This window comes from Cetorhinus maximus, chromosome 1 (assembly GCF_964194155.1).
Source record: "Cetorhinus maximus chromosome 1, sCetMax3.hap1.1, whole genome shotgun sequence".
NCBI lineage: Eukaryota > Metazoa > Chordata > Chondrichthyes > Lamniformes > Cetorhinidae > Cetorhinus > Cetorhinus maximus.
In genome coordinates, this window is record NC_135879.1 from 62,739,870 (window position 1) to 62,765,263 (window position 25,394).

General features: G+C 40.0%; 1 protein-coding gene across 1 annotated transcript in view; it reads right to left on the minus strand.

Moving 5' to 3' along the window:
- Window positions 1-25,394, minus strand: part of lrba (LPS-responsive vesicle trafficking, beach and anchor containing) — a 913,498-nt gene that overhangs the window by 797,336 nt on the left and 90,768 nt on the right. The window contains exons 11-13 of the mRNA XM_078541260.1: window positions 17,501-17,609; window positions 8,049-8,201; window positions 3,850-4,018 (exon numbers count right to left, since the gene is read on the minus strand). Coding sequence (XP_078397386.1) covers window positions 3,850-4,018; window positions 8,049-8,201; window positions 17,501-17,609 — 431 coding nt within the window. The remainder of the gene's footprint in view (window positions 1-3,849; window positions 4,019-8,048; window positions 8,202-17,500; window positions 17,610-25,394) is intronic.

Below are 25,394 nucleotides of genomic sequence, written 5' to 3' on the forward strand. Positions count from 1 at the left end.
ATAATCTCTGGATTACTATCTGAGACATGCAAATTACATATAAGTAAGATCATAAAGTTAAATGTGTGGCTCAAAGATTGGTGTGAAAGAAGTGGATTTTGATTCTTGAGGCAACAGTAGTGGTGAAAGAGGAAGCTGTACCATTGAGATGGTCTTCATTTGCACCGTGCTGGGACAATAACTAGGGCCCTGGAGAGGGCTTCAAACTAAACAGAGGATTGGGTGGGGGGCGGTGGGAATGCTTAAAAACAGAATTGAAGAGCCTTTATCTGAATGCACAGAGCATTCATAACACGATGGGTGGATTAAGGACAAAAATAGAAATAAATGGGCATAGTATGAAAGCCATTACAGAGGCATGGTTGCAAGGTGATCAAGCCTAGGAACTAATATTCAAAGGTATTTGACATTTAGGGTGGATAGGAAGGAGTGAAAATAAGGTGGGGGCGGATCTGTTAATATAGGATGAGATCAGTACCATAGTGAGAAATTATCTTGGCTCGAAAGGTCAGGATGTAGAATCAGTTTAGGTGGAGATAAGAAATAGCAAGGGAAATAAGTCGCTCGTGGGAGTAGTTTACAGGTCCTAACAGTAGCTACGTTGTAGGACAGAGTATACGTCAAGAAATAATGGGGGCTTGTAAGAAAGGTACTGCGATAAACATGGGCGATTTTAATCTTCATAGAGATTGGACAAATCAAATTAGAAAAGGTAACCTGGAGGATGAGTTCATACAGAGTATTCTGGACCGTTTCTTAGAACAATACATTCTGGAACCAACCAGGGAACAGGCTATTTTAGACCTGGTAATGTGTAATGAGACAGGATTAATTAATAATCTCATAGTAAAGGGTACTCTAGGCATGAATGATAGCATGATACAATTTCTAATTCAATTTGAAGGTGAGAAGCTTGGCTCTGAAACTGGTGCCTTATAATTAAAATAAAGGCAATTACAAAGCTATGAAAACAGAGTTGGCTACAGTGGACTGGGAAAATAGGTTAAAGGTAAAATAGCAGATAGCCAGTGGCAGATATTTAAGGAGATACTTCATAACTCTCAAAGATATAATCCATTGAGAAAGAAAGTCACAAAGAGAAGGGTGAACCATCCATGGCTAACTGAGGAAGTTAAGAATGGTATCAAATTGAAAGAAAAGGCATACAATGCTGCAAAGTTTAATGCAGGCTAGAAGAGTGGGGAAACTTTAGAACCCAGCGAAGGACAACTTAAAAAAAAATAAAGAGGGAGAAATCAGAAGATATGAGCAAACTAGCATGAATTATAAAAACAGACAATAAGAACTTCTACAAGTATATAAAAAGATGACAAGTAGCTAAAGGAAAGGTTGGTCCTTTAGATGAGGAGACTGGGGGATTAATAGTGAGAAATAAGAAAGTGGTAGCAACTTTGAGCATGTATTTTATATGTCTTCATGGTAGAAGACACACAGCAACCCAAGAACAGTAGAAAATCAGGGGATAAAAGGGAAGAAATTAAAACAATGATCACTAGAGAAAAAAAGTGTTAGGGAAACTAATAGGACTAAAAGCTGACATGTCCCCTGGGCCTGATGGCCCGCATCCTTACAAAAAGTGGCTGCAGAGATAGTGGATGCATTGACAGTAATCTTCCAAAATTCCCAAGATTCTGGAAAGGTCCCAGCGAATTGGAATACTGAAAATCTAACATCTCTGTACAAGGCAGGAGGGAGGCAGAAAACAGGAGCCTATAGGCCAGAGAGCCTAACATCTGCCATTGGGAAAATGCTGGAATCCATTATTAAGGAAGTAGTAGCAGGGCATTTAGGGCAAAATATTATCAAGCAGAATCGACATGGTGATGTGAAAAGGTGGAAGGGAAATCTTGTTTGACAAATGCATTAGAGTTGTTTGACAATGTGACTAGCAGGGTGGATAAAGGGAAGCCAGTAGATGTAGTCTATTCGATTTCCAAACGGCATTCAATAAGGTGCCACATAAGTTACTGTACAAGATAAAACCTCATGGTGTTGGGGATGATATTTAAGCATGGATAGAGGATTGGCTAACTGACAGGATAAAGGGTCATTTTCAGGTTGGCAAATTCCAACTAGTGGAGTACCACAGGGATCAGAGTTTTAACCTCAATAATTCAGAATCTATATCAATAACTTAAATGAAGGGAAGGAGTGTATTGTAGTGCATCCATCTTTAATGGGCTAGCATTCCCCATTACATTTCTTTCTTTCAATATATTTAAAGAACTATTTGCTGTTAACTTGCAAAGGATCTCAAAGGTTTTTTAAAAATCCTTTTTGCATCCGACTACTTTCTGTGCAACTCCCTTGTTGGTTTTTATAGCTCTCCCAGTCCTCTGGATTTCAATTTTGTCTTGCATTTGTGTAAGCTTTTTCTTTCAGTTTAACACCATCTCTTACCTCATTTATTGATCATGGTTAACTACACAAGTGAAGTCTATGCCTCTTAGGGGTATGTACTAGTTTTGTATTGACTTGTATTTTGTATTGTATTACCACTCTCTGGTTAAAAGAAGTTCTTCCTTGCACCCCCACTGCCATCTCTTGTCCAATACCTAAATATGTGTCCTCTAATCCCTGTGCCATCAGCTACTGGGAACAGCTTTTGTCTACTCATATAAACCTTTCATAATCTTGTATAGCTCCATCAGATCTCCCCTCAACTCCTTCGCTCCAAGAAGAACAACCCCAATTTCCCCTACCTAACCTTGTAGCTAAATTCCCTCATCTCTGGAACCATTTTGTTAAATCTCTTCTGTGCCCTCTCGAGGACTTCCAACATCCATCCTAAAGTGTGACCAGAACTGGACACAATACTGTAATTGTGGCTTAACCAGAGCTTTATAAAAGTTCTGCATAACAAACCTGCTTTTGTATTCAATGCTCGATTAATGAAGCCCAAGGTTCCATATGTGTTGCAAACTACCCTCTCAATATATCCTGCCACTTTCAAAGATATATGCCATGAATCCCCAAGTCCCTCTGTCCCTGCACAATCTTTAAAATGGTGCCATTTAGTCTATAATGCCTCCCCCTATTTCTTTCTTCCAGAATGTAGCATCACTTCACACTGTTAAATTCCCATCTCCCACTCACCTGCCCATTCTGCTAGCCTATGTCCTGTTGCAGTTGGTCTGCTAGCCCAAGTCCTATTACAGTTGATCCTTCCCACAATTTAGCCATTAACAGTTCAGTCCCGTTTACAGTGATCAATTTAAATTTTCATCGCTTTAATGTTTGCCTTAAATTTAAAACCTTGGTTTGGGACCCTCTTCTTCCTTACAAACCTAATATATAAAATCATTTTATGTAACTACTTGTAAGATGCTTCCTTACTGAAATTGCTGCTTATGCAGTTCTACATTCAGCAATGGGCTAGTTTGAGCCCTTAGGCCAGCAGTTAAGGTATCGCTGCACTACACAACAAATTACAACATCATATTCAAATGGTTTTAACACTAAACAAGATCATTTTCTGCGCTTCCTTCTTCAACAGAGTTCAAATAAATTCTAATAAAATTTAATTCTTGCTGAGGCAATAGTTTTCAATATACTGGAAACGTTTCTTTTAAATTTCTTGAAACTTTTAAACTTGCTGTAGCTTCCAAACAAGATTTGTTTCTCTTTACAGTGCTATGAATTTCTGGGTGCACCTGTGAATTGACTTCACGGATCAGCAGATTCAGTGATGCTGAATCAGATAGAAATGGTTGCCTCAGATGTGCTACTTATTCCACTATTCATGGGTTACAACTAGAGTAAGCAGAACAAAATGAACAGCCAGAATGTAAACTTTTATTTCATTAATCATCAGAAGTCTTTGCTTACCCAGGCCTTTGGGAACAACGCCACTGCGATCTTGAGGATTCACTACCCAATAATAGTATTTCAGTGTATGCATTATCTGCAACACAGTACCAACTCTTCGGACTGCATTATAAATAGTGGCTGTACTAATAAACTCAGTTGACAAGTAGGTGTAGAGCTGCAACTGAACCTGGATTAAAATAGATAGGAAGAAAAACTATCAGAATTGTGACCATATCCAACAATAACATTCTACAATTAAGAAATCAATTGTTGAGTGTTAACCTTCGCTGCACTGTAAAACCCTTTCAATTAAACTTTGAGCGCTGAAACACCCATAAGGAGCTCAAAGACATCTGCAGCACAGTCCAGTTCAGAAAAAAATGAGTGTCCAAAGGATACCGAAATGCAGAGTTCACTTTTTGTGATTTTTTTTGGTCTGTTTTACAAAGTTTAAGAACAAAGTGTTATCACTGCCATTTTTGGATGATGGATTTCTCCATTGGTTTCCTGAACTTAGGTCACCCCTCCCTATTGTGCTAATACCATTATTAATTAATAAAGCCGCCCCTCCACCTTTTTCTAACTTCCAGTCCTTCCTAAAAATCATGTATCCTTCAATGTTCAAGTCCCAATCTATGTCAATATGCAGCCATGTTTCTGTAAGAACAACAAGGTCATGACTTGCAACAGGGAGGGCTTCCATTAGCATTCTTGTTCCTTTTGAATGTTGAGTGTTAACCTTCGCTGCGCTGTAAAACCCTTTCAATTAAACTTTTAGCGCTGAAACACCCATAAGGAGCTCAAAGACATCTGCAGCACAGTCCAGTTCAGAAAAAAATGACTTCCCAAACGATACCGAAATGCAGAGTTCACTTTTTGTGATCAATTCAAAAGTAAGAAAGATCTGTGAACAGATCCTGTCTGCCTTTCTTAGCCAGGGAAAGTTGTGTGCCAAGAAAACGTGAAAGAACAGTAAGTAGTATCTGGCATTTTGTATTTAGTGATCTTCTGAACAAAATCGGTCAGCAGTAGTTTTCATCTTGGTTACTTGTTCCCTCGAACCTCCGCTAGTTGAATCAGTCCTTCAGGCATTGGTAACTTACTGGTTCACAATAAGGATGACAGGAAAGACACCACAACTGTCCTTGGTGCCCAGGTTCAGCAGAGGAAAAATTAGGTAGGGTAACTGCTCCTTGCAGTCCTCTTCTAGCAGGAGTCACTGCATAGTGATGCCATGTGGATGTTTACTGCAGTGGATAATATAAGCAGCAGAATAGCCTGCAACTGCTGAGTTATAGCTGACAGCTGAGACATGAGCCTGTTTCAGAGGATGACCACAAACTGTATAGTAGCAACTAGCTTAGAAAAATGAAAACTTAAAAAACTGGAGCAGTAGTCCAGTTGAGCTGCCTGCCATTCAATAAGATTATGCCTAATCATCAATCTCGACTCCACTTTCCTGCCAGACTTCAATATCCTGAAACAAAAGCAAAAAGTGCTGGAAAAACTCAGCAGGTCTAACAGCATTTGTGGAGAGAAAGACAGAGTTAACGTTTCGAGTCCATATGACCTGCTGAGTTTTTCCAGCACTTTGTTTTTTTTTCAGATTTCCAGCATCCGCAGTATTTTGCCTTTATTTCAGTATCCTGAAATTTCCTTCAAATCCAAAAATCCACTTCTCAGCCATGAATATACTGAACGACTGAGCATCCATCACCCTCTAGGGTAGAGAATTCCAAAGATTCACAACCTACTGAATCAAGAAATTTTTTTGCATCTCAGTCTGAAATGGCCAAGCACTGATCCCGATTCCTAGTTCTAGACTCTCCAACCAAGGGAAATAGCCTCTTAAAATTCTTAAGCCTTGTCAGAGTAGATGCTATGTTTCAATAAAGTCACCTCTCATTCTTCTAAATCCAGAGAGTACTGACCCATTCTTCTCAGTCTCTCATCATAGGACAACCCTCTCATCCAATGAATCAATCTAATGAATCTTAGTTGCACCCCTCTAAGGAAAATATACCCTTCCGTTGGTATGGAGATCAAAACTGATCAAAGTATTTCTGGCATGGTTTTATACCAAAACCCTGTGCACAATTACAGTAGGGATTCTTTACTCCTGTATTCCAACCCTTTGCAATAAAGGCCAACATACACTTGACTCCCTAAATGCTTGCTCTACCTGTATATTAATGGTGCATCATGCACGAAGACACTCAAATCCTCCCAAAAACCAACAACTAATAGGTTCCCTCAGCTTAAAAAATATTCTGCATTCCTATTCTACCTACCAAAATGAATAACTCCACATTTTCAAACATTATACTCCATCAGCCACCTTCTTGCCACATCCCTTTACAGGCTTCGTGTTCTCACAGCTTACTTTCCCACTTAGTTTAGTATTGCCAGCAAGCTTGGATACATTAATATAGATTTTAGATAGCTAAGGCCTCACCTCTAATAATCTGCAACCCTCCAATCCACTGGGATCTTTCCAGAATCCAAGGAATTTTGAAAGATCACAAACAATGCAGCCACTATCTCTACAGCTCTTTTAGAGCTCCAGGCTTTTAGCCATCAGGTTCAGGAGATTTGTCAGCTTTTAGTCTCCTTAATTTTTCCAGTTATCTTTACTAATGGCAATTAATTTAAGCTCCTCACTCACATTAGATCCCTGGTTCCCTACTATTGTTGGTATGCTGTTTGTGTTGTTACCGACAGGAGGGGGTGTAATTTAAACAGCACTGATTTCTCCTCTCAACACCCATTCGCAAACATAAAGGTGTTTTGATTTTGATTTCCCCCTTTATAAGCAGTGATGTATTTCCCAAACCCTCAGTTTTGGTGTGATCCAATCTCTATCAATAAGCCCACAGCAAATTCGAGATAGAGTAAACTCAGAGGGCCCCTGTGCAATCATATAATCAACAAGGAATAGAGAAAGAAAGATTTACAGCGCAAAGGCCACAGAGCAAAGAATGATTGTTTCACATGAGTCCAGGGACAAGAATCTAAGTCTAATGGTATATTCCTTCAGAGGTCAGCGGGCTGAGAATGGATGCTGGATAATTTATTTCTCCAGCAGAGATGATTGCCACGATGAGATAGGCACGCAGAGATGAATTAGTCTTGTAGGTGATGATACAGAAGTTCCAATAGATACAGAGTGTAGACGGGGGCCAGAATCCCTTTACTGTGCTGCTGCTTGGTCGATGGAAAACGGAAGGCTGATTTGCAGTACAGCAAGACAGCAAAACTGGTTCTCCCAAGCCGCATGATTCCCATCTCTCCACTTTGGCTTTGACAAGGGGTGTACATTCCATTGTCTGGGTTCCTGAGATTGCTAATGTCCCAACAATTAAGAATTTGAAAGGAATGTTGCAGGGCTCTTTGTCCTAGTAGGCTAGTGGACTCTGGTTGGCTAGGCCTGGCTTGTGAAACATAGATGGCCTTTGAATTTGATCTCTGCAGCCACCGGGATTCGTTGGCATCTCTTCAGAGACAATGAGGTACAAGTTTCTTGATACTTTCACACTTTAAGCTCCTCACTCACATTAGATCCTTGGTTCCTTACTATTGTTGGTACGTTGTTTGTGTTGTTACTGATTGTTCAATGACTTCAGTCATTTTAAAAGTTCATTGCCCAGTTTTAGAGTTTTATGAAAGCTACGTCAGTGAACATATTCAAGGCTGATTGACAAGGGAGGCAAGGATTACGGGGCCAGGCAGGGAAGTGAGTTAAGGCCACAAGCAGGCTTGAGGGACCAAGTGGCCTACTCCTGCTCCTATTTCTAATATTATGTTATGTATGGCATGTTCTTATGTATGGCAAATAAAAATATATCAATGCTTAAAATACCCAGTTGTCACAAAGCAATATACTCAAATTTAGATTTATAGGCACAATTTAATGCAACTCATCTTTGGTTGAAATGTCAAATGGATCCAATTTAATTCAATAAAGAGAAAGATTATTTCAACTGCATCAAAACTGTTATCAAGGAAAAGGCAATCTTATTACAACCTTTACTTGAGATGTAGGCATTGCTGAGATAAATTGGAAGAACTGTTCACTCTTAACATTTTGAAGCAAATGCTGTAAATGTTATAAATTGTACACAGCTACACTTCCCTAAACATCTTTGAAGCAGCATATTGACAATATTGTATCATTTAAATATCTTTATATTTTAAAAACTGAAAAAGCAAATGCTCACCTTGGCTGGAGCATGGATCCATATAGCAGGATTCAGAAGAATGTGATCACATAACTGTTTGAGTAGAGGGCCACCATTCTGCAAGTTACTCAAATATTTGGCAAAAGCCAAACACAGCTCCAATACAGCTCTGGTGATATGAACTTTGGAAGACTGCAAGAAAAACATGGATTTCAAATATTGAACATGTATCAATTCTTAAACTTTTTGAATATGCGTATACATTTCCACATCAAACAGATCATTTCATTCTTACATCCAATTTATTAACAAATACAGCAAGTTAAGCTTCACCACAAAGAATGTACTATTTCCACAATATTGGTTATCTTGAGAACACAAACTATAGTGCACTTCTGTAGATGCATGCAGTACACTCAATTCAAGCAGCATTAGTTACTCCATCTTAAAGAGTTATGAATAAATTGGTTTCTGGATTGGTATGCTTAAGAAAAGTGAGCACTAAAGGCCACGTAGGCCTGTATTTGAACCACATACATCTTAAAATAAATGTAGTGTTTTCATTTCTCCACTACCTTCAAGAATCATATGTCTTTCAAAAATGTGGACAACAATCTCTTATGAAGTCGCTCAAAGTGTTAAAATTTAAGATACAAGTTTGTGCAATAGATATTGACTAGATTAGAGCTTTAAATTTGGAGAAATATAATATATCCAAATAATAGTTATTTGTGTAGTGCAATGTTTGATAATAGAAATTAACTCAAAGCTGAATACATCACAGCTGAACAGAACTGGTCTGATAACTGACAACAGGTAGTGCTGTTCAATTTATCCAGTTGGTTGTAAATTCAATTAACCATAAAGCAGCACAGAAAGTACAATGCACTGCAAACTACACAGGTTGCTGACTTTGACTAGTGGAGTTTATATCCATCGCCCCAGATGTTTAATGTGCTTCATTTTTCAGCAAGGCCACTAGGTGGAGTATCCTACCCAAGGAAAAAATTACAGCTGGATTATGCCTGACTTAGCCTACAGTAAATAAATTGAGCGTGGAAGTCAGAGTGAGTCAAGGACAATGTGTTCAGGTACAAAGTTGCTAACTTGGCAATTTTATGCAAGTAGGAATTAGCTGCAGAGGAGGAAGGCAGTGCTGCATTTTATACCTTTTCTCAGCCTCCTGTAGCTGGTGAGTGTTCAAAGGCATTAAATAGGTGAGCAAGGAGGTGATTGGTTGGTGAGTTTTAAGATTTTATCCTTCTAAACAGGGGCAACAGTTTAATTTAGGACTGGCAAGTACTGAATTAAATTTATACCTTAACTAGTTCAACTACTTAATATAATTGAGGTGTCAGCTGTGGCTCAGTTCATAGCACCCTCGCCTTTGAATCAGAAGGTTGTGGGTTCATGTCCCACTCCCGGAAACCAAGAACTGTGAATGTACTCGAAAGAGTTACATGCGATCTGCTGATAACTCGAAAGAGTTACTTAATATAATTACAGGGAGGTATGGGGATCTAGAAGGTAGCAATGGAGGAACCTCAGCCCTTGAACTTGTCCAGCAGGTTCGATATTCTTGCAGCTTGTGTGGATGAGAGCAGGGACTTCAGGGAGGATGAGCAAACTGACCACAGCACAAAAACAGAATTACCTGGAAAAACTCAGCTGGTCTGGCAGCATCGGTGGAGAAGAAATCAGTTAACGTTTCGAGTCTTCACGACCCTTCGGCAGAACTGAGTATAGTTAGGAGAAAGGTGAAATATAAGCTGGTCTAAGGTGGGGGGGCGGGGGGAGAGAGAAGTTGAGGGTGTGGTGATTGTGGAGATAAGCAAGCAGTGATAGGAGCAGATAATCAAAAGATGTCACAGACAAAAGGATCAAAGAGGTGTTGAAGGTGGTGATATTATCTAAGAAAAGTGCTAATTAAGAATGGAAGACAGGATACTCAAGGTACAGCTCTAGTGGGGGTGGGGTGGAAAGACTAACAAAGTATTAGTTGTAGATTTAAAAATAATGGAAATAGGTGGGAAAAGAAGAATCTATATAAATTATTGAAAAAAAAGGGAGGGGGAAGAAATGGGGTGGGGGTGGGGATGGGGGGAGGGGGAGTTTAAGATCTAAAGTTGTTGAATTCAATATTCAGCCCGGAAGGCTGTAAAGTGCCTAGTCGGAAGATGAGGTGCTGTTCCTCCAGTTTGCGTTGGGCTTCACTGGAACAATGCAGCAAGCCGAGGACAGACATGTGGGCAAGAGAACAGGGTGGAATGTTAAAATGGCAAGCGACAGGGAGGTTTGGGTCTTTCTTGCGGACAGACCGCAGTGTTCTGCAATGTAGAGGAGACCGCATTGGGAGCAACGAATGCAGTAGACTAAGTTAGGGGAAATGCAAGTGAAATGCTGCTTCACTTGAAAGGAGTGTTTGGGCCCTTGGACGGTGAGGAGAGAGGAAGTGAAGGGGCAGGTGTTGCATCTTCTGCGTGGGCATGGGGAGGTGCCATAGGTGGGGGTTGAGGAGTAGGGGGTGATGGAGGAGTGGACCAGGGTGTCCCGGAGGGAACGATCCCTACGGAATGCCGTCAGGGGGGGTGAAGGGAAGATGTGTTTGGTGGTGGCATCATGCTGGAGTTGGCGGAAATGGCGGAGGATGATCCTTTGAATTAGAAGGCTGGTGGGGTGATAAGTGAGGACAAGGGGGACCCTATCATGTTTCTGGGAAGGAGGAGAAGGCGTGAGGGAGGATGCGCGGGATATGGGCCGGACACGGTTGAGGGCCCTGTCAACCACCGTGGGTGGAAAACCTCAGTTAAGGAAGAAGGAGGACATGTCAGAGAAGCTGTTTTTGAAGGTAGCGTCATCAGAACAGATGCGACGGAGGCGAAGGAACTGAGAGAATGGGATGGAGTCTTTACAGGAAGCGGGATGCGAGGAGCTGTAGTCGAGGTAGCTGTGGGAGTCGGTAGGCTTGTAGTGGATATTGGTGGACAGTCTATCATCAGAAATTGAGACAGAGAGGCCAAGGAAGGGAAGAGAAGTGTCAGAGATGGACCATGTGAAAATGATGGAGGGGTGGAGATTGGAAGCAAAATTAATAAATTTTTTCAGGTCCCAACGAGAGCATGAAGCAGCACCGAAGTAATCATCGATGTACCGGAGAAAGAGTTGTGTGAGGGGGCCGGAGTAGGACTGGAACAAGGAATGTTCCACATACCCCATAAAGAGACAGGCATAACTGGGGCCCATGCGGGTACCCATAGCCACACCTTTTATTTGGAGGAAGTGAGAGGAGTTAAAGGAGAAATTGTTCAGTGTGAGAACAAGTTCAGCCAGACAGAGGAGAGTAGTGGTGGACAATCCCCATCCCCAACGTTAACTGATTTCTTCTCCACCGATGCTGCCAGACCTGCTGAGTTTTTCCAGGTAATTCTGTTTTTGTTTTGGATTTCCAGCATCCGCAGTAGCTTTTAGCTTTTTGTTTTGACCACAGCACCATGCTGCAGGGAACCTTTCAAGAGAGGGGGAGTGAAAAGGAATGTAGTTGTACTTTACGATCATATTGTTAGGGGGATAGATACTATTCTCTGCACCCAAGAACATGAATTCCATAGGTTGTGTTGCCTGCTCAGTGCCAAAGTTCAGGGCATCTCCTCAGGCTGGAGAAGGACTTGGAGTGGGAGAGAAAGGATCTAGTTGTCATGGTCCATGTGGGTTCCAATGACATAGGTAGGGCTAAGAAAGAGGCTCTGCTCAGGGAGAATGAGCAGCTAGGGACTAAATTATAAAGCAGAACCACAAAGGTAATAATCGCTGGATTACTACCTGAGCCATGAGCAAATTGGCATTCGGTAAATAAGATCAGAGACTTGAATGCATGGCTCAAGGATTGGTGTGGGAGAAATGGGATTGGGTTTGTACTGAGGAAAGATGGAGTTGTATTGTTAGAACAATCTTCACCTGAACTGCGCTGGGGCCAGTGTCCTGGCAAATTGTATAACTAGGACTGTAGGGAGGGCTTTAAACCAAAGTGTGTGTGTGGTGGGGCGGGGGGTAGGGAAGGGTTCATGTGAGGTGAGATTTGAGATTTGGGAAGTTAAAGTGAAAGGGCAAGGCAATAGTGCAGAGCAGCGATACGGGAAATGATAAGCAGAGTGTGACAGAAAGGGGCAAAGTATATAAACATCAAAGTGCAAATAAGTCAGGCTAGGGAAAATGGTTAAAAGTCATAATTAAAGGCTGTTTATCTGAATGCACGTGGCATTCGTAACAAGATGGAATTAATTGATTGCACAAATAGAAATAAATCAGTATGATATGATAACCATTACAGAGACATGATTGCAAAGTGACCAGGGCTCAGACCTGAACATTCAAGGATGTTTGGCATTTTGGAATAACAGGAAGGAAAAGAAAAGGAGTGGGGTGGCTCAGTTAATAAAGGATGAGATCAATACAGCAGTAAGAAACGATCTTTGTTCAGAGGATCAAAATGTGGAATCAGTTTGGGTGGAGATAAGAAATAGCTAAGTAAAAAGGTGGGAGTAGGGTTAGTAGTTTATAGGCCCCTAACAGTAGCCACACTGTTGGACAGGGTATAAATCAAGAAATAATGATGGCTTATAAGAGAGGTGCTGCAATAACCGTGGCAGATTAGATGAATAGATTGAACAAATTCTCAAACGTAGCATGGAGGAGGAGTCAGAATGTATTCGGGACAGTTTCTTAGTACAATACATTCTAGAACCAACCAGGAAACAGGCTATTTTAGACCTGTTAACATGAGACAAGATTAATTAATAACCTCGTAGTAAAGGATCCTCTAGGTAAGAGCGATCATAACATGAGTGAATTTCACACTCAGTTTGAGGGCGGTTCTGAAACTAGTGTCTTAAACTAAAATAAAAACAACTACAAGGGTATGAAGACAGTTTGTGAAAGTGCAATGGATAGTGAAAATGGAAAGTTTAAATAGTAAGTAGTAAGAGAAGCAGTGGTAACGATTTAAAGGAGATATTTCATAACGCTCAAAGATATATTCCATTGAGAAAGACAGACTCTATACAAAGAATGCATCATCTAACGAAGTTAAGGATGGTACCAAATTGAAAGGTGTACAATGCTGCAAAGGTTAGTGGCCGGCCAGAAGATTGTGAAAATCTTAGAAACCAGCAAAGGATGACTAAAAAAATAATTAAAAGGGAGAAACTAGAGTACAAGAGAAAACTAGCAAGAAATATAAAAACAGTCAGTAAAATCTTCTACAAGTATAGAAAACAATAAGAGCTAAAGTGAGTGCTGCTCTGAAGAAGAGTCATATGGACTCGAAACGTTAACCCTGTTTCTGTCTCCACAGATGCTGTCAGACCAGCTGAGTTTTCCAGCATTTTCTGTTTTTATTTCAGATTCCCAGCATCCACAGTATTTTGCTTTTAGCTGAAGTGAGCGTTGGTCTTGTAGGGGGTGAGACTAGGGAATTAATAATGAGAAACAAAGAAATGGCAGTGACATTGAAAAAGTGTTTGTATCTGTCTTCATAGTACAAGACACAAAATGCATCCCAAGAATAGTATAAAATCTGGGGCCAGAGGGGAGGAAGGAACTTAAAACAATCAAGATTACTAGAGAAAAAGTACCAGGGAAACTAATGGGACTAAAGGCTGACAAGTCCTCAGGACCTGATGGCCTGCATCCTAATGTCTTAAGGGAAGTGGCTGCAGTGATAATGCATGCATTGGTTGCAATCTTCCAAAGTTCCTTAGACTCTAGAAAGGTCCCAGTGGACTGGAAAACTGCAAATGTAACACCACTATTGAAGAAAATAGGAAGACAGAAAGCAGGAAATTATATGCCAGTCAGTCGAACATCTGTCATTGGGAGAATGCTAGAATCCATTATTAAGGAGGTAGTAGCAGAACATTTAGAAAATCATAATATTATCAGGCAGGGTCAATATAGTTTTGAGAAAGGGAAATTGCATTTGACAAATTTTATTAGAGTTCTGTAAGATGAAGCAAGCAGGGTGGATAAAGGGGAACCAGTAAATGTGGTGTATTTGGATTTCCAAAAGGCATTCAATAAAGTGACAAAACTTTACTACAAAGGCAAGGGCTCATGGTGTTGGAGGTGATTTATTAGCATGGATAGCATGGCTAATGAACAGGATACAGAAAGTCAAGATAAATGGGTCATTTTCAGGTCAGCAAACTATAACCAGCGGAGTGCTACGTGGGTCAGTACTGGGGCTTCAACTGTTTATGATCTATACATATGACTTGGATGAAGCCAAATTTGATGATACAAAGATAGGTAAGAAAGCAAGTTGTGATGAGGATACAAAGAGTCTGCAAAGGGATATAAATAGGTTAAGTGAGTAGGCAAAAATTTGGCAGATGAAGTATAATGTAGGAAAATCTGAGGTTGCCCACTTTGATGGGAAGAAAAGAAAAGCAGTTTATCATTTAGATGGAGAAAGACTGCAGAATGCAATGGCACAGAGGGATGAGAGTGTCCTTAAAATGAATTAGAAAAAGATAGCATGCAGGTACAGCAATTAGGAAAGCAAATTGAATTCTGGCTTTTATTACAAGGACAAAGGAATATAGAAGCAGGGAAGAAGTCTAGCTATAACTGTACAGGGCATTGGTGAAACCACACCTGGAGTACTGTGTAGTTTTGGTCTCCTTACTTAGAGGGATATACCTGCATTGGAAGCAGTTCAGACAAGGACAGGTTCACTAGGCTAATTCCTGGGATTAAGGGGCTCCCTTATGAGAAGTTGAGCAGGTTGAGCCCATAGGCTTTGGCGTTTAGAAGAATGAGAGTTAATCATATTGAAACATAAGAATCTGGGTCGTTTGACAGCATAGATGCTAAGTGGATGTTCTCTCTTGTGGGGGAATCTAGAACTGGGGGGCAGGTTAAAACTAAAGGGTCTCCCTATAAGGCAGATGAGGAGAAAATTTGAGAATGAGTTTGTTAGTCTTTGGAATTCTCTTCCACAGAGAGCAGCGGAAGCTGGGTCATTGCATATATTCAAGGCTGAGTTAGACAGATTTTTGATACACAAAGGGAGACAAAGGTTATGGGGGCAGGTAGGAAAGTGGAGTTAAGGCCATAATCAGATCAGTCATGGTCTCATTGAATGGCAGAGAGACTTGATAGGCCAAATGGCCTACTCCTGCTCCTATTTCTTATGTTCTTACAATCATTCATGCCACAGCTTCAAGTTCATGTTTAAAATGAACAGGCTCTTGAATCAAAAAACAGAAATTTGCTTACACCCATCTTAGACTAGAGTGAAACTGCACATTTACTAAAGCCAGTTTACAAGACGAATCTGGAGCAAATGGGTTCAGAAAGTTTATTTTAAATTATCAGATCAGTCTTCCTGCTCTACTCATGACATCCAAAACCTTTAGATTTCTGAAAGCCAACAGGATTCTTATTGCATATTGACCAAGTGCCTATTTCCCCTTTAAAAAAAAAGTGTTGGACCAAAAATCAATTGGTTAACTGAGAGGACAACTAAAATAAAAACTTCCCATGTTCCTTGAATTCTACTTCACAATAATCATTAAGTAAAATTGCCAGAAAATACTGACACATCATTAGAGATCTGAATGGTTTTAAAATATTACCATTAATATGACACATCATGAATTTGATTTAGAAAATGACAGCAATACATACAGATCAACTTCACATGCAAAGTAACTGAACCTCTCTTATGGCACATGATAAAATCATCTATTATTCACAAAGCATATTCACTTTTCAAAATCAATAATTTGCAACTCAACAGTTTTCGAAAAGATACTTCAAACTATTACTATTGGAAATGTCTTTATCCCCACGGAACAGTTAAACATATAATTGAGGTTGTTATAGAGTACAAGCAGTTTCATTTCAATGTCATACAAGCAAAAAGAATTCACTTGTTTTCCCCCAATTGTACAGTATATTTGTGTCTTTACAAATTGTGTTTTAAAAATGTGCACAGAGTCATTGGGAAGAGCTGTCACAATTTCTAATTCTGTTAGCATGAAATTTTGTTTAGAATCCAGCAAATATTCACATTTCATAGATTCAAGATAAGTGACAGAAGGTGTAGGGGGGACATGAGGAAGAACTTTTTTTATGCAGAGGGTAGTGGGTGTCTGGAATTCGCTGCCCAAGTTGGTGGTAGAGGCAGAAACTTTAAACTCTTTTTAAAAGTACCTGGATCTGCACCTAAAGCTGTAAGCTGCAGGGCTATGGGCTGGATGCAGTAAGGTGGGATTAGAAAGGGTACCTGAATGTCCTCGGGATGGCATGGACAAGATGGGCCAAATTGCCTCCTTCTGTGCTGTAACTTTTCTTTGGTTCTATGGTTCAAATTCTTATAGAAATGTTAAAAACACCAATAATTCATGGTTTAGTAACTTAGCAGGAATGGGTATCAAGTAATTTCAGATTCTTTGCCAATATCACAAAATTTTAGTACAACATTGTTTAACAATTGTCTATAACACTTAATTGTATTGTACTAAAGCTGTGAAAATCTTCACCATTGAGGCCTTCATTTTTATTTTTTAATGAAAAATTAATGACTTGGATTCTATTGTACCCTTTGTTTATGTACCCTGGTCAGCAAATTGAGAGTTGAAGCCCAGCTCCAGAGACTTCAGCTTAAAATCGAGGCTGATACATGAGTCAAGCACTGAAGGAGTGCTGCATTGTTGGAGGCAAGGTCTTTCAGGGCAGACACAAAAATGGGTTAGCATCTGCCCTCTCAAATAGACATAAAATATCACATCAAATATTCAAAGGGGAGCAGAGCTCACCTGGCGCTTGGCCATCATTTATCCCTCAATCAACACCAGCAAAACCAATGATCTGGTCATTTATCTCTGTTTCTGGGACATTGTTGTGCACAAATTTACTGTGGTTTTCCTACATTACGTGACTATAATTCCAAAGTAATTCACTGACAGTGAAGCATTTTGGGATATCATGAAAATGTGAATGGTCTACACAAATGCAAGTTCTTTCGTATTTACACAGGCAAGAGAAATATCAAATAAGCTCATCATTTAGTTCTATCGGTATAATATTATAAATTGGTTTAGAGAGCCAAACTTTAAAAGTTGCAGATTTAGTTTTTAGATTTTAGTTTTTTAAAAACTCATTGTGCTACCAATAAAGAAAGAAACAAAAGACTTGAAGCATGCATTTTAGTCATTGCCTTTGACCTTTTAACAAAGCTACCCTGCAATTTAAATGGAGAAATTTTGCAAAACACAAAGCGATAGTTTAAAAAATTAGACTTTAAAAGTCAGGATTTTACAATGTTTTCTTTAAATAGTTCTTACTCGTGCTCAATCAGGCAATGTACTTAATAGTGTGTTTCTCAAAGCACTGAGTCTTAAGTTAACTTGGGTTTAACGCTATTAAGCTGGTTGTTTAAGGCTTGTTTAAAACAATATATACCATAGCTACATTGTTGCAATATTTACCTTTTCAAGGCTAAACCCAATGACAAGAAAGCCCTTAGAAGAGAGTATTTGCTCTTGCATAGCCACTGAGTTCTTCAGTAACTCCATTATAAATGCCAACAATGTGGAACTAAAAGAAAATCAGAAAAAGATGAGGACATTAACATTTCAAATATATTCGAACCAGGAGAATTTCACAGTGGAAATTAGTTTGGCATTTAAGAACCCATGTTAACTCATTTTAAATTCTTCTGTTGCATATAACCAAAGAACTATAACTAGATCAAGTAGGGTACCATAGGAATGGAGCATCACATGCTCCAAAAGGAAAATTTCTAGAGTAACTACTATTCTTTGGCTCAGTGATAGCAGAGTGGGCAAGTGCAAATAGAAACAGAACAGAAAGAGCGAATTTGAGGGGAAACAGTGCAAGAATCAGTGAGTGTGCAGAGAATGAGCCCAAGGGGAAATGGAGAGAGATGATAACAGATAAACGTGGACAAAACAGCAGCAGGGAGACAGCGAGAGTGCAATGCTGAGGAGACAGAATGCGACTGAGAGCTGAATGCAGAAATCGGAGAAGAAATAAAAACTGATGCCACTGCCGCAGAACGATTGGTGGGTAATAGGCACAGGTTAAATTGTTTCATTAAAATGTTCGTTTTTCACTGTTCAAATTCACTAGATGGTGATTTCCATTGTGTTTTGGATTCATAGATATTATTTCCAGTGTCTTTAGTTAGCTGTTTACTATTTACTATCTCAGTTTTTCAGAGGTCAGTTTCTTAGAATTTGTGGATTAGTGCTTCAGTGTTTTAGACATCAACTTCTTACAGTTCAGTATCAAATGATCTCATTGATTTAGAGGTTAGTGGGTTGATTACCATGGCAGGCCAGCTGGGGCTCGTTGCATGCGTATTCTATTCTACGTGGGAATTCCAGGACACTTCATGTGTCCTAGATATGCATGTGTGTAGGGAGTGCCGCCAATTACTCAAGCTCCAGCTCAAAGTTTCAGATTCCAAGGAGTGATTCATCAAACCAGTAGCAGTCTCTACTCAATTTTTAGTTTTAAATACCAGGGAGGATGCAGACTCCTTAGAGGAATGCAGTTTTAAAAAAATTCAAACTCCAGGCACCATGGGAGATTTGACTACTCACAAAGAAACCCCAGAGTAGCAATGCAGTAATCACAGAGGATTTAATAGTCATGGGCATGGAGAGGAGTTTGTGTAAGCACTAACATAATTCCCTAGTGCTAGGATAAAGGATATCAATGAGCTTGAACAAGATATTCTTCAAGGAGAAGGGGAACAGCCAGAAGTCAGGATCCATATTGGAACCAACGATAAAAGAGGAAAGAAGGTGTTGAGGTCCTTCAATCAGAGTTTCATGAGCTGGGATAGGCTGAAAAACAGAACTTCAAAAGGTAGTAATCTTAGAATTACTCCTAGTCCCATGTGTCGGTATAGAAAATCTCTACCCTTAGTATTATGTTTCCCACGCTAAATAACGACAATTTAACTTTTCTAATATTGCTACTCTATTATTGCTGCATTATTATGACACAGCTGTTGGAAACTTGAAACAACTGTCATAACCAATTCTTGCAATTTGTATGTTTCAAGATGCAGGCTTTCAATTCAGTTATAAGACCACAGAGTCTCAAGAGGTTTTTATAAAACTAAATTAAACATTTATTAATTAAAAGATTGTAAACACATACATATGTCTACAAATTACTGCTACAGTAATTTCTAAAAATCCCCTAATTAATCTGACTCCCAGTTACACCTCCGTTAAGGCAACAGTAAAATACAGATTTAAACAGACCCCTGGCAAAGCACACTCTGGACAGTCACATTCAAAATGAGCTTCTTTCAGCTCTGTGGGCGTGCAGACAGTGGCTTGAGGCTTAAGATCTTAGAATCCTTTTTTTTTAAACCAACAGCCTTCTCTTCCTTTATACATATTTTCCTCTTTGAATGAAAATTCTCATTGTATCAGTAGGTTTTTTTAACTTTACCTCTTCTAACAATAAAACCCTTTCATAACACCAATTTTATTAGTAAGCTTTGGAAAAAATAAATACGTTTTTTGACTTCTTCTGGCGAGGTGTAATATTTCACCCATTCTTTTGTATGGTTTATTTAAAATTCAAATTGCTCCCTTTACACTTCACCTTCTAACTTCCCTATGTTTACCTAATTAACATTTCAAACCTACTTCTCTTCTATACATGAAAGCCTCTAGACCAGCTGGCTTTAATCCAATTAAGACACATACACATACAGACAGACACCACTAGAACTCTATTTTAAAATAATTTCCAATAGCATTACAGACAATATTATATCCTCTGTTCATGCTGTTGAAATTAGCTGACATTTGTTCATCCATCTCCTTCTCACTGAAGCACTATTTAAAACAATTGTTACAGCTCCCTCATGGATCACATTCTGGGAAATGAAATAGAGCAGGTAGAGTATGTTACAGTAGAAGATCATTCAGGTAACAGTGGCCACAACGTAATTTGGGTTGAAATAATTATGGAAACACCAGAGAATATCCAGGGTAAAATGTTCAACAGGGGAAGAGCTAATTTCAGTCATTTAAGAGACCTAGCCCATGCTGATTGGAAAAGCAATTTCAGGGTAAAGCAATAACAAAACAATGGAGGGCTTTCAGGGAATAGTCTTCAGGTAAAAAGTAGATATATCTCTTTGAAGGGAAAAGATACAGTATGCAGAGTAATGCACCCCGGATGACACAGAAAATAAAAGTTAAAATAAAAATGATAAAGGAGGTTTTGACAAATATTAGGAGCAAGATTTCATTAGTAACCAGGGAAATTATGGAAATTACAAGAGGGAATTGAATTAAGTTAATACATGAGGTAAAGAGAAGTTATGAGAAAAAAATGGGTAACAATAATTCGAACCAGAAGACATTTCATAAATATATAAAGTATAAGCAGTTTGTTAGAACAAAGCTTGGGTCCATTGAGGACCCAAAGGCAAATCTGCATGTACAGACAGAGGACAAGGCAGAAGTATAAACTGAGTATTTTGCATCTGTCTTCACAAATGAAGTGGATGATGTGTAAGAGAGGAGAGGAAAGTTATAGACAGGTTACTAATAGATAGAGAAGATCTACTAAAAAATTATTACTAAAAATGGATGGGTAAGTCACATACAATCATAGAATGGTTGCAGAACTGAAGGAGGCCATTCAGCCCATCGTGTCTGCACTGGCTCTCTACAAGAGCAATTCACCTAAGCAATTTCCCCATAGCCCTGCAAATTTTTCTTCAGATAATGATCCAATTTTCTTTTCAACGTCATGATTCAAACTGCCTCACCACATTCTCAGGCAGTGCATTCCAGATCTTAACAACTCGCTGCACAAAAAAGCTTTTCCTCATGTCGCCATTGCTTTTTTTGTCCATCACCTTAAATTGGTTTCCTCTGGTTCACAATCTTTCCACCAATGAAGACGATTTCCCTTTATCGACTCGGTCCAAACCCCTCGTGATTTTGTATACCTCAAGTCAAATCTCCTCTCGGCCTTCTCTTTTCTAAGCAGAACAGCCTCACCTTCTCCAAGTATCCTCATCCCGGGAACCATTCTTGTAAATCTTTTCTGCACCCTCTCGTATGCTTTCACATCCTCCCTAATGTCTAGTGCCCAAAATTGGACACAATACGCCAGTTGAGGCCAAACCAGGGTTTTCTACGGGTTCATTATAATTTTCTTGCATTTGTACTCTACGTGCTTATTTATCAAGCCCAGGTTTCTACGTGCTTTATTAACCAATCTGTCAACCTGCCCTGCAACTTTCAGTGGTTTGTGCACATGTACCCCCAGGTCCCTAGCATCCTGCAACACTATTAGAATTGTAACCCTTGTTTTATATTTCCTCTCCTCGTTCCCCCTATCAAAATGAATCACTTTAAACTTCTCTGAATTAAATTACATCCGCCACTTGTCTGCCCATTCGAACAACCTTTCTCTGTCCTTTTGAAGTTTAATACTGTCCTCCTCTCAGTTCACAGTACTTCAAAGTTTCATGTCATTCACAATTTTGAAATGGTGCCCTATACACAAAAGTCTAGTCATTAATATATTAATACATATATTAATATACATAGGAAGAGCATGGGTCCTAACACCACCGCCTTGGGAACTCCACTATAAATCTTCCTCCAGTTCGAAAAACAACCATTCACCACTACTGTTTCCTGTCACCCAGCCAATTTCGTCTCCATGTTGCCACTGCCCCTTTTCTTCCATAAGTTCTAACTTTGCTCACAAGTCTGTTGTGGCGTTTTATCAAATGCCTTCTTTCCAGAATGTACACCGCATCAACAGCATTACCCTCATCTACCCACTGTGTTACCTCATCAAAAAATTAAACCAAGTTAGTTAAACCATGTTTTTTTCTCAACAAATCCATGCCATCTTTTCTCATCTACCCAAGTAACTGTTAATAACATCCCAAATTATTGTTTCTAAAGCATTTCCACCACCAAGGTTAAACTGACTGGCTTGTAGTTGCTGGGCTTATCCTTACACCCTTTTTTGAACAGGGGTGTAAACATTTGCAATTCTCCAGTCCTCTGGCACCACACCTGCAGCTAAGGAGGATTGGAAAATTATGGTCAGTGCCTCCACAATTTCCATTCTCACTTCCTTCAGTATTCTGGGACGCATCTTAGCCGGTCCTGGTGATTTAACAACTAAGTACAGCCAGCCTAATACTTCCTTCTCATTAATTTTTAACCCATCAAATGTCTCAACTACCTCCTCTTTCACCATGACTTGGGCAGCATATTCTTCCTTAGTAAAGACAGATGCAAAGTATTTATTTAGCACCTCAGCCATGCCCCCTGCTTCCATGTTTAACTCCCCTTTTAGGTCCCTAATCAGTCCCACTCTTCATTTTATCAATTTTACTAGAGAAGGCTTTTGGATTCTTTTTTATGTTAGCGGCCAGTCTCTTCTCACACACTCTCCTTGCTCCTCTTATTTGTTTTTCAATTCCCCTCAATCTTCTATATTGATCCTGATTCTCAGTTGTATTATCCACCTGACACCATCACAGGCACCCTTTTTCTTCTTCATCTTAATATCTATCTCTTTCATCATCCAGGGAGCTTTGGATTTATTTGCCCCTTCTCTCCCCCTCATGGGAATGTACCTTGACTGCGCTCAAACTCTCTCTTCTTTCAAGGCAGCCATTGTAACCCCTCAGTTACAGTTTTGCCTGCCAATCTTTGAGTCCAATTCATCTGAGCCCGATTCATTGAGGTTTTCCCTCCCCAATTAATTCTTACACTGCATTGCTCCATGTCCTTTGCCCTTGGCAACCTAAACCTTATGATACAATGATCACTGTTCCCCTAAACGTTCCCCTACTAACACTTGATCCAATTGGCTCACCTCATGCCCAGCAATGCTTCCTTTCTCGTTGGCCTGGAAACATATTGGCGTAGAAGATTCTCCTGAACACACACTGAGAACTCTTGCCCCTCTCTGCCCTTTACACTATTACTAGCCAAATCTATATTCAGATAATTAAAGGCCCCCATTATAACTACTCCATAGTTCTTGCACATCTAATTTCCTAGCAAATTTGTTCCTCTACATCTTTCCCACTAGTTGGTGGTCTACAGGATACAATAAGCAAGGTAACTGCACTTTTTTTTTTGTTCTTTGGCTCTAGCCAAATGGATTCTGTCCTTCATCCCTCTGGGACATCCTCTCCAGCACTGCAATGTTCTCCTTAATAAATGCTGCTACACCACCTTCCTTAAGTTTCCTGAAGATCTTGTATCCAAGGATATTTAGTACCCAGTCCTGCCTTTCTTTGAGCCAAAACTCTTATCACAAAATATTCCCACATGGCTATCTGCACCTGCAGCTCACCAACTTTATTTACCACATTCTGCCCATTCACACAAATACACAGTAGCTCTAATTTAGACAATATTGTATTCCTTCTAACTCTGACCCAACCCATCTCTCTCTCTCTCCCAAATCCCCATGCACCTTGGTGTTCTAATATTACCTTGTGGTTACCCACACTCTTACCAAATTAGATAAACCCACCCAACACCACCAGCAAATGGCCCCACAAGGATATCAACCCCAGCTCTGTTCAAGTACATCCAATCCGACCTGCATATGTCCCACCTCTCCCAGAACTGATCCCATTGTCCTGGGAACCTAAAGCCCTCCCCCCTGCGCCATCTCTCCAGCCATTCATTCATCTGCTCTATCCTATACTCATGTTTCTCTATGTGGTACTGGGAGTAATAAGGAGATTACAACGCATGAGGCTCTGCTTGCTAGTTTCCTTCCTAGCTCCCTAAATTCAATTGCAGAACCACATCCCTTTCTACCTATGTTGTTGCTATGGATGTGGAACTCCACCAATGGCTGTTCACCCTCCCCACCCTTAGTGCACTCTATAGTTGCTCAGTGACATCCTTGACTTGGACACCAGGGAGGCAACAGAGCAGCCTGGATTCATGTCTGCAGCTGCAGAAAACCTGTCTGTAACTACTAAATCCCCTATCATTATCGCTTTTCCAATCTTCCCTGTGCTCCCCAGTACAGACGAGCCAGACATGGTGCCATGAACTTAGATCTCCTTGCACTCCTCAGATTAACCATCATCCTCACCAGGATTCAGAACTGAATACTGGTTGGAGAGTGAGATGCACTCAGGGGGCTTCTGTACTACATGCTTGGTCTTTCTTGACTGCCTGGCAGTCATCCATTTCCTCTCTGCCTGCATACCTTTAAGCTGCAGGGTGACCACATCTATAAACATGCTGTCCACACAGTTCTCAACCTCCCGGATAGGCCAGAGTGACATCAGTTGCTGCTCAAGCTCCGAAGCCCAGTGCTTGAATTGTTGCTGTTGTCAACACGTGTGATTGCAAAGGACACGAGAAGCATCCTGGAGTTCCCACATGGAGCAGTATGTGCACTCCATGGATCCAAGCTGCCCTGCCTTTCCTCTACTTATGAGGATATTACACTACTACTTAAATAAATAAGGACTCAACCTGGTCCAGATGGAATATATCCCACATTGCTAAAAGAAGCAAAGTAAGGAATAGCAGAAGCATAAGTCACAATCTTTCAATCCTCCTTGGGTACAGGAGTACCGCCAGAGAAATAGAGGGTTGCTCATGTTATACCACTATTTAAGAAAAGGGAGAGAGATAAACCAGGAATCTACAGGTCAGTCAGCCTAACATTGTTGTAAGTTCCTAGGAACCATTATAAGGGACAAAATAAACTTTCATTTGGAAAGGCACAGGACAATAAAGGAGAGCCAGCATGAATTTGTCATGTAAATCCTGTCCAACTAACTTGATTGAATGTTTTAATGAGGTGACAAAAGAAAGTTGATAAAAGAAGTGCAGTGGATGGTGTCTATATGGGCTTCTGGGAGGTATTTGCCAAAAAGTACACACTGGAAGCTTAATGGAAATCCATGGTATAAGAGGAAAGTGGCAGCATAGATGCAAAATTGGCTCAGTGATAGGAAGTAAAGGGTGGAGGTGGATGATGTTTTTCCTAGACTGGGTGGTGGTTTGCAATGCTATTCCCCAAGGGTCAGTTTTGCCTCCATTATTCTTTTAAAATTTTATAAACAACCCAGACCCAGGTATAATGAGCAACATCATAAATTTTTCAAATGATATGTAGCTTGGCAGAGTAGTAGGTCATGAAGAAAATGGTTATTATAGGTTTCAGGATGAAGGTGAAGTGTACAGAAGCATGCAGGTCAGAGGCGAGTAACTCACCTCCTGACTCCCCAAAGCTTGTCGACCATCCACAAGGTACAAGTTAGGAGTGTAATGAAATATTCTTCACTTGTCTGGATTAGTGCAGCTC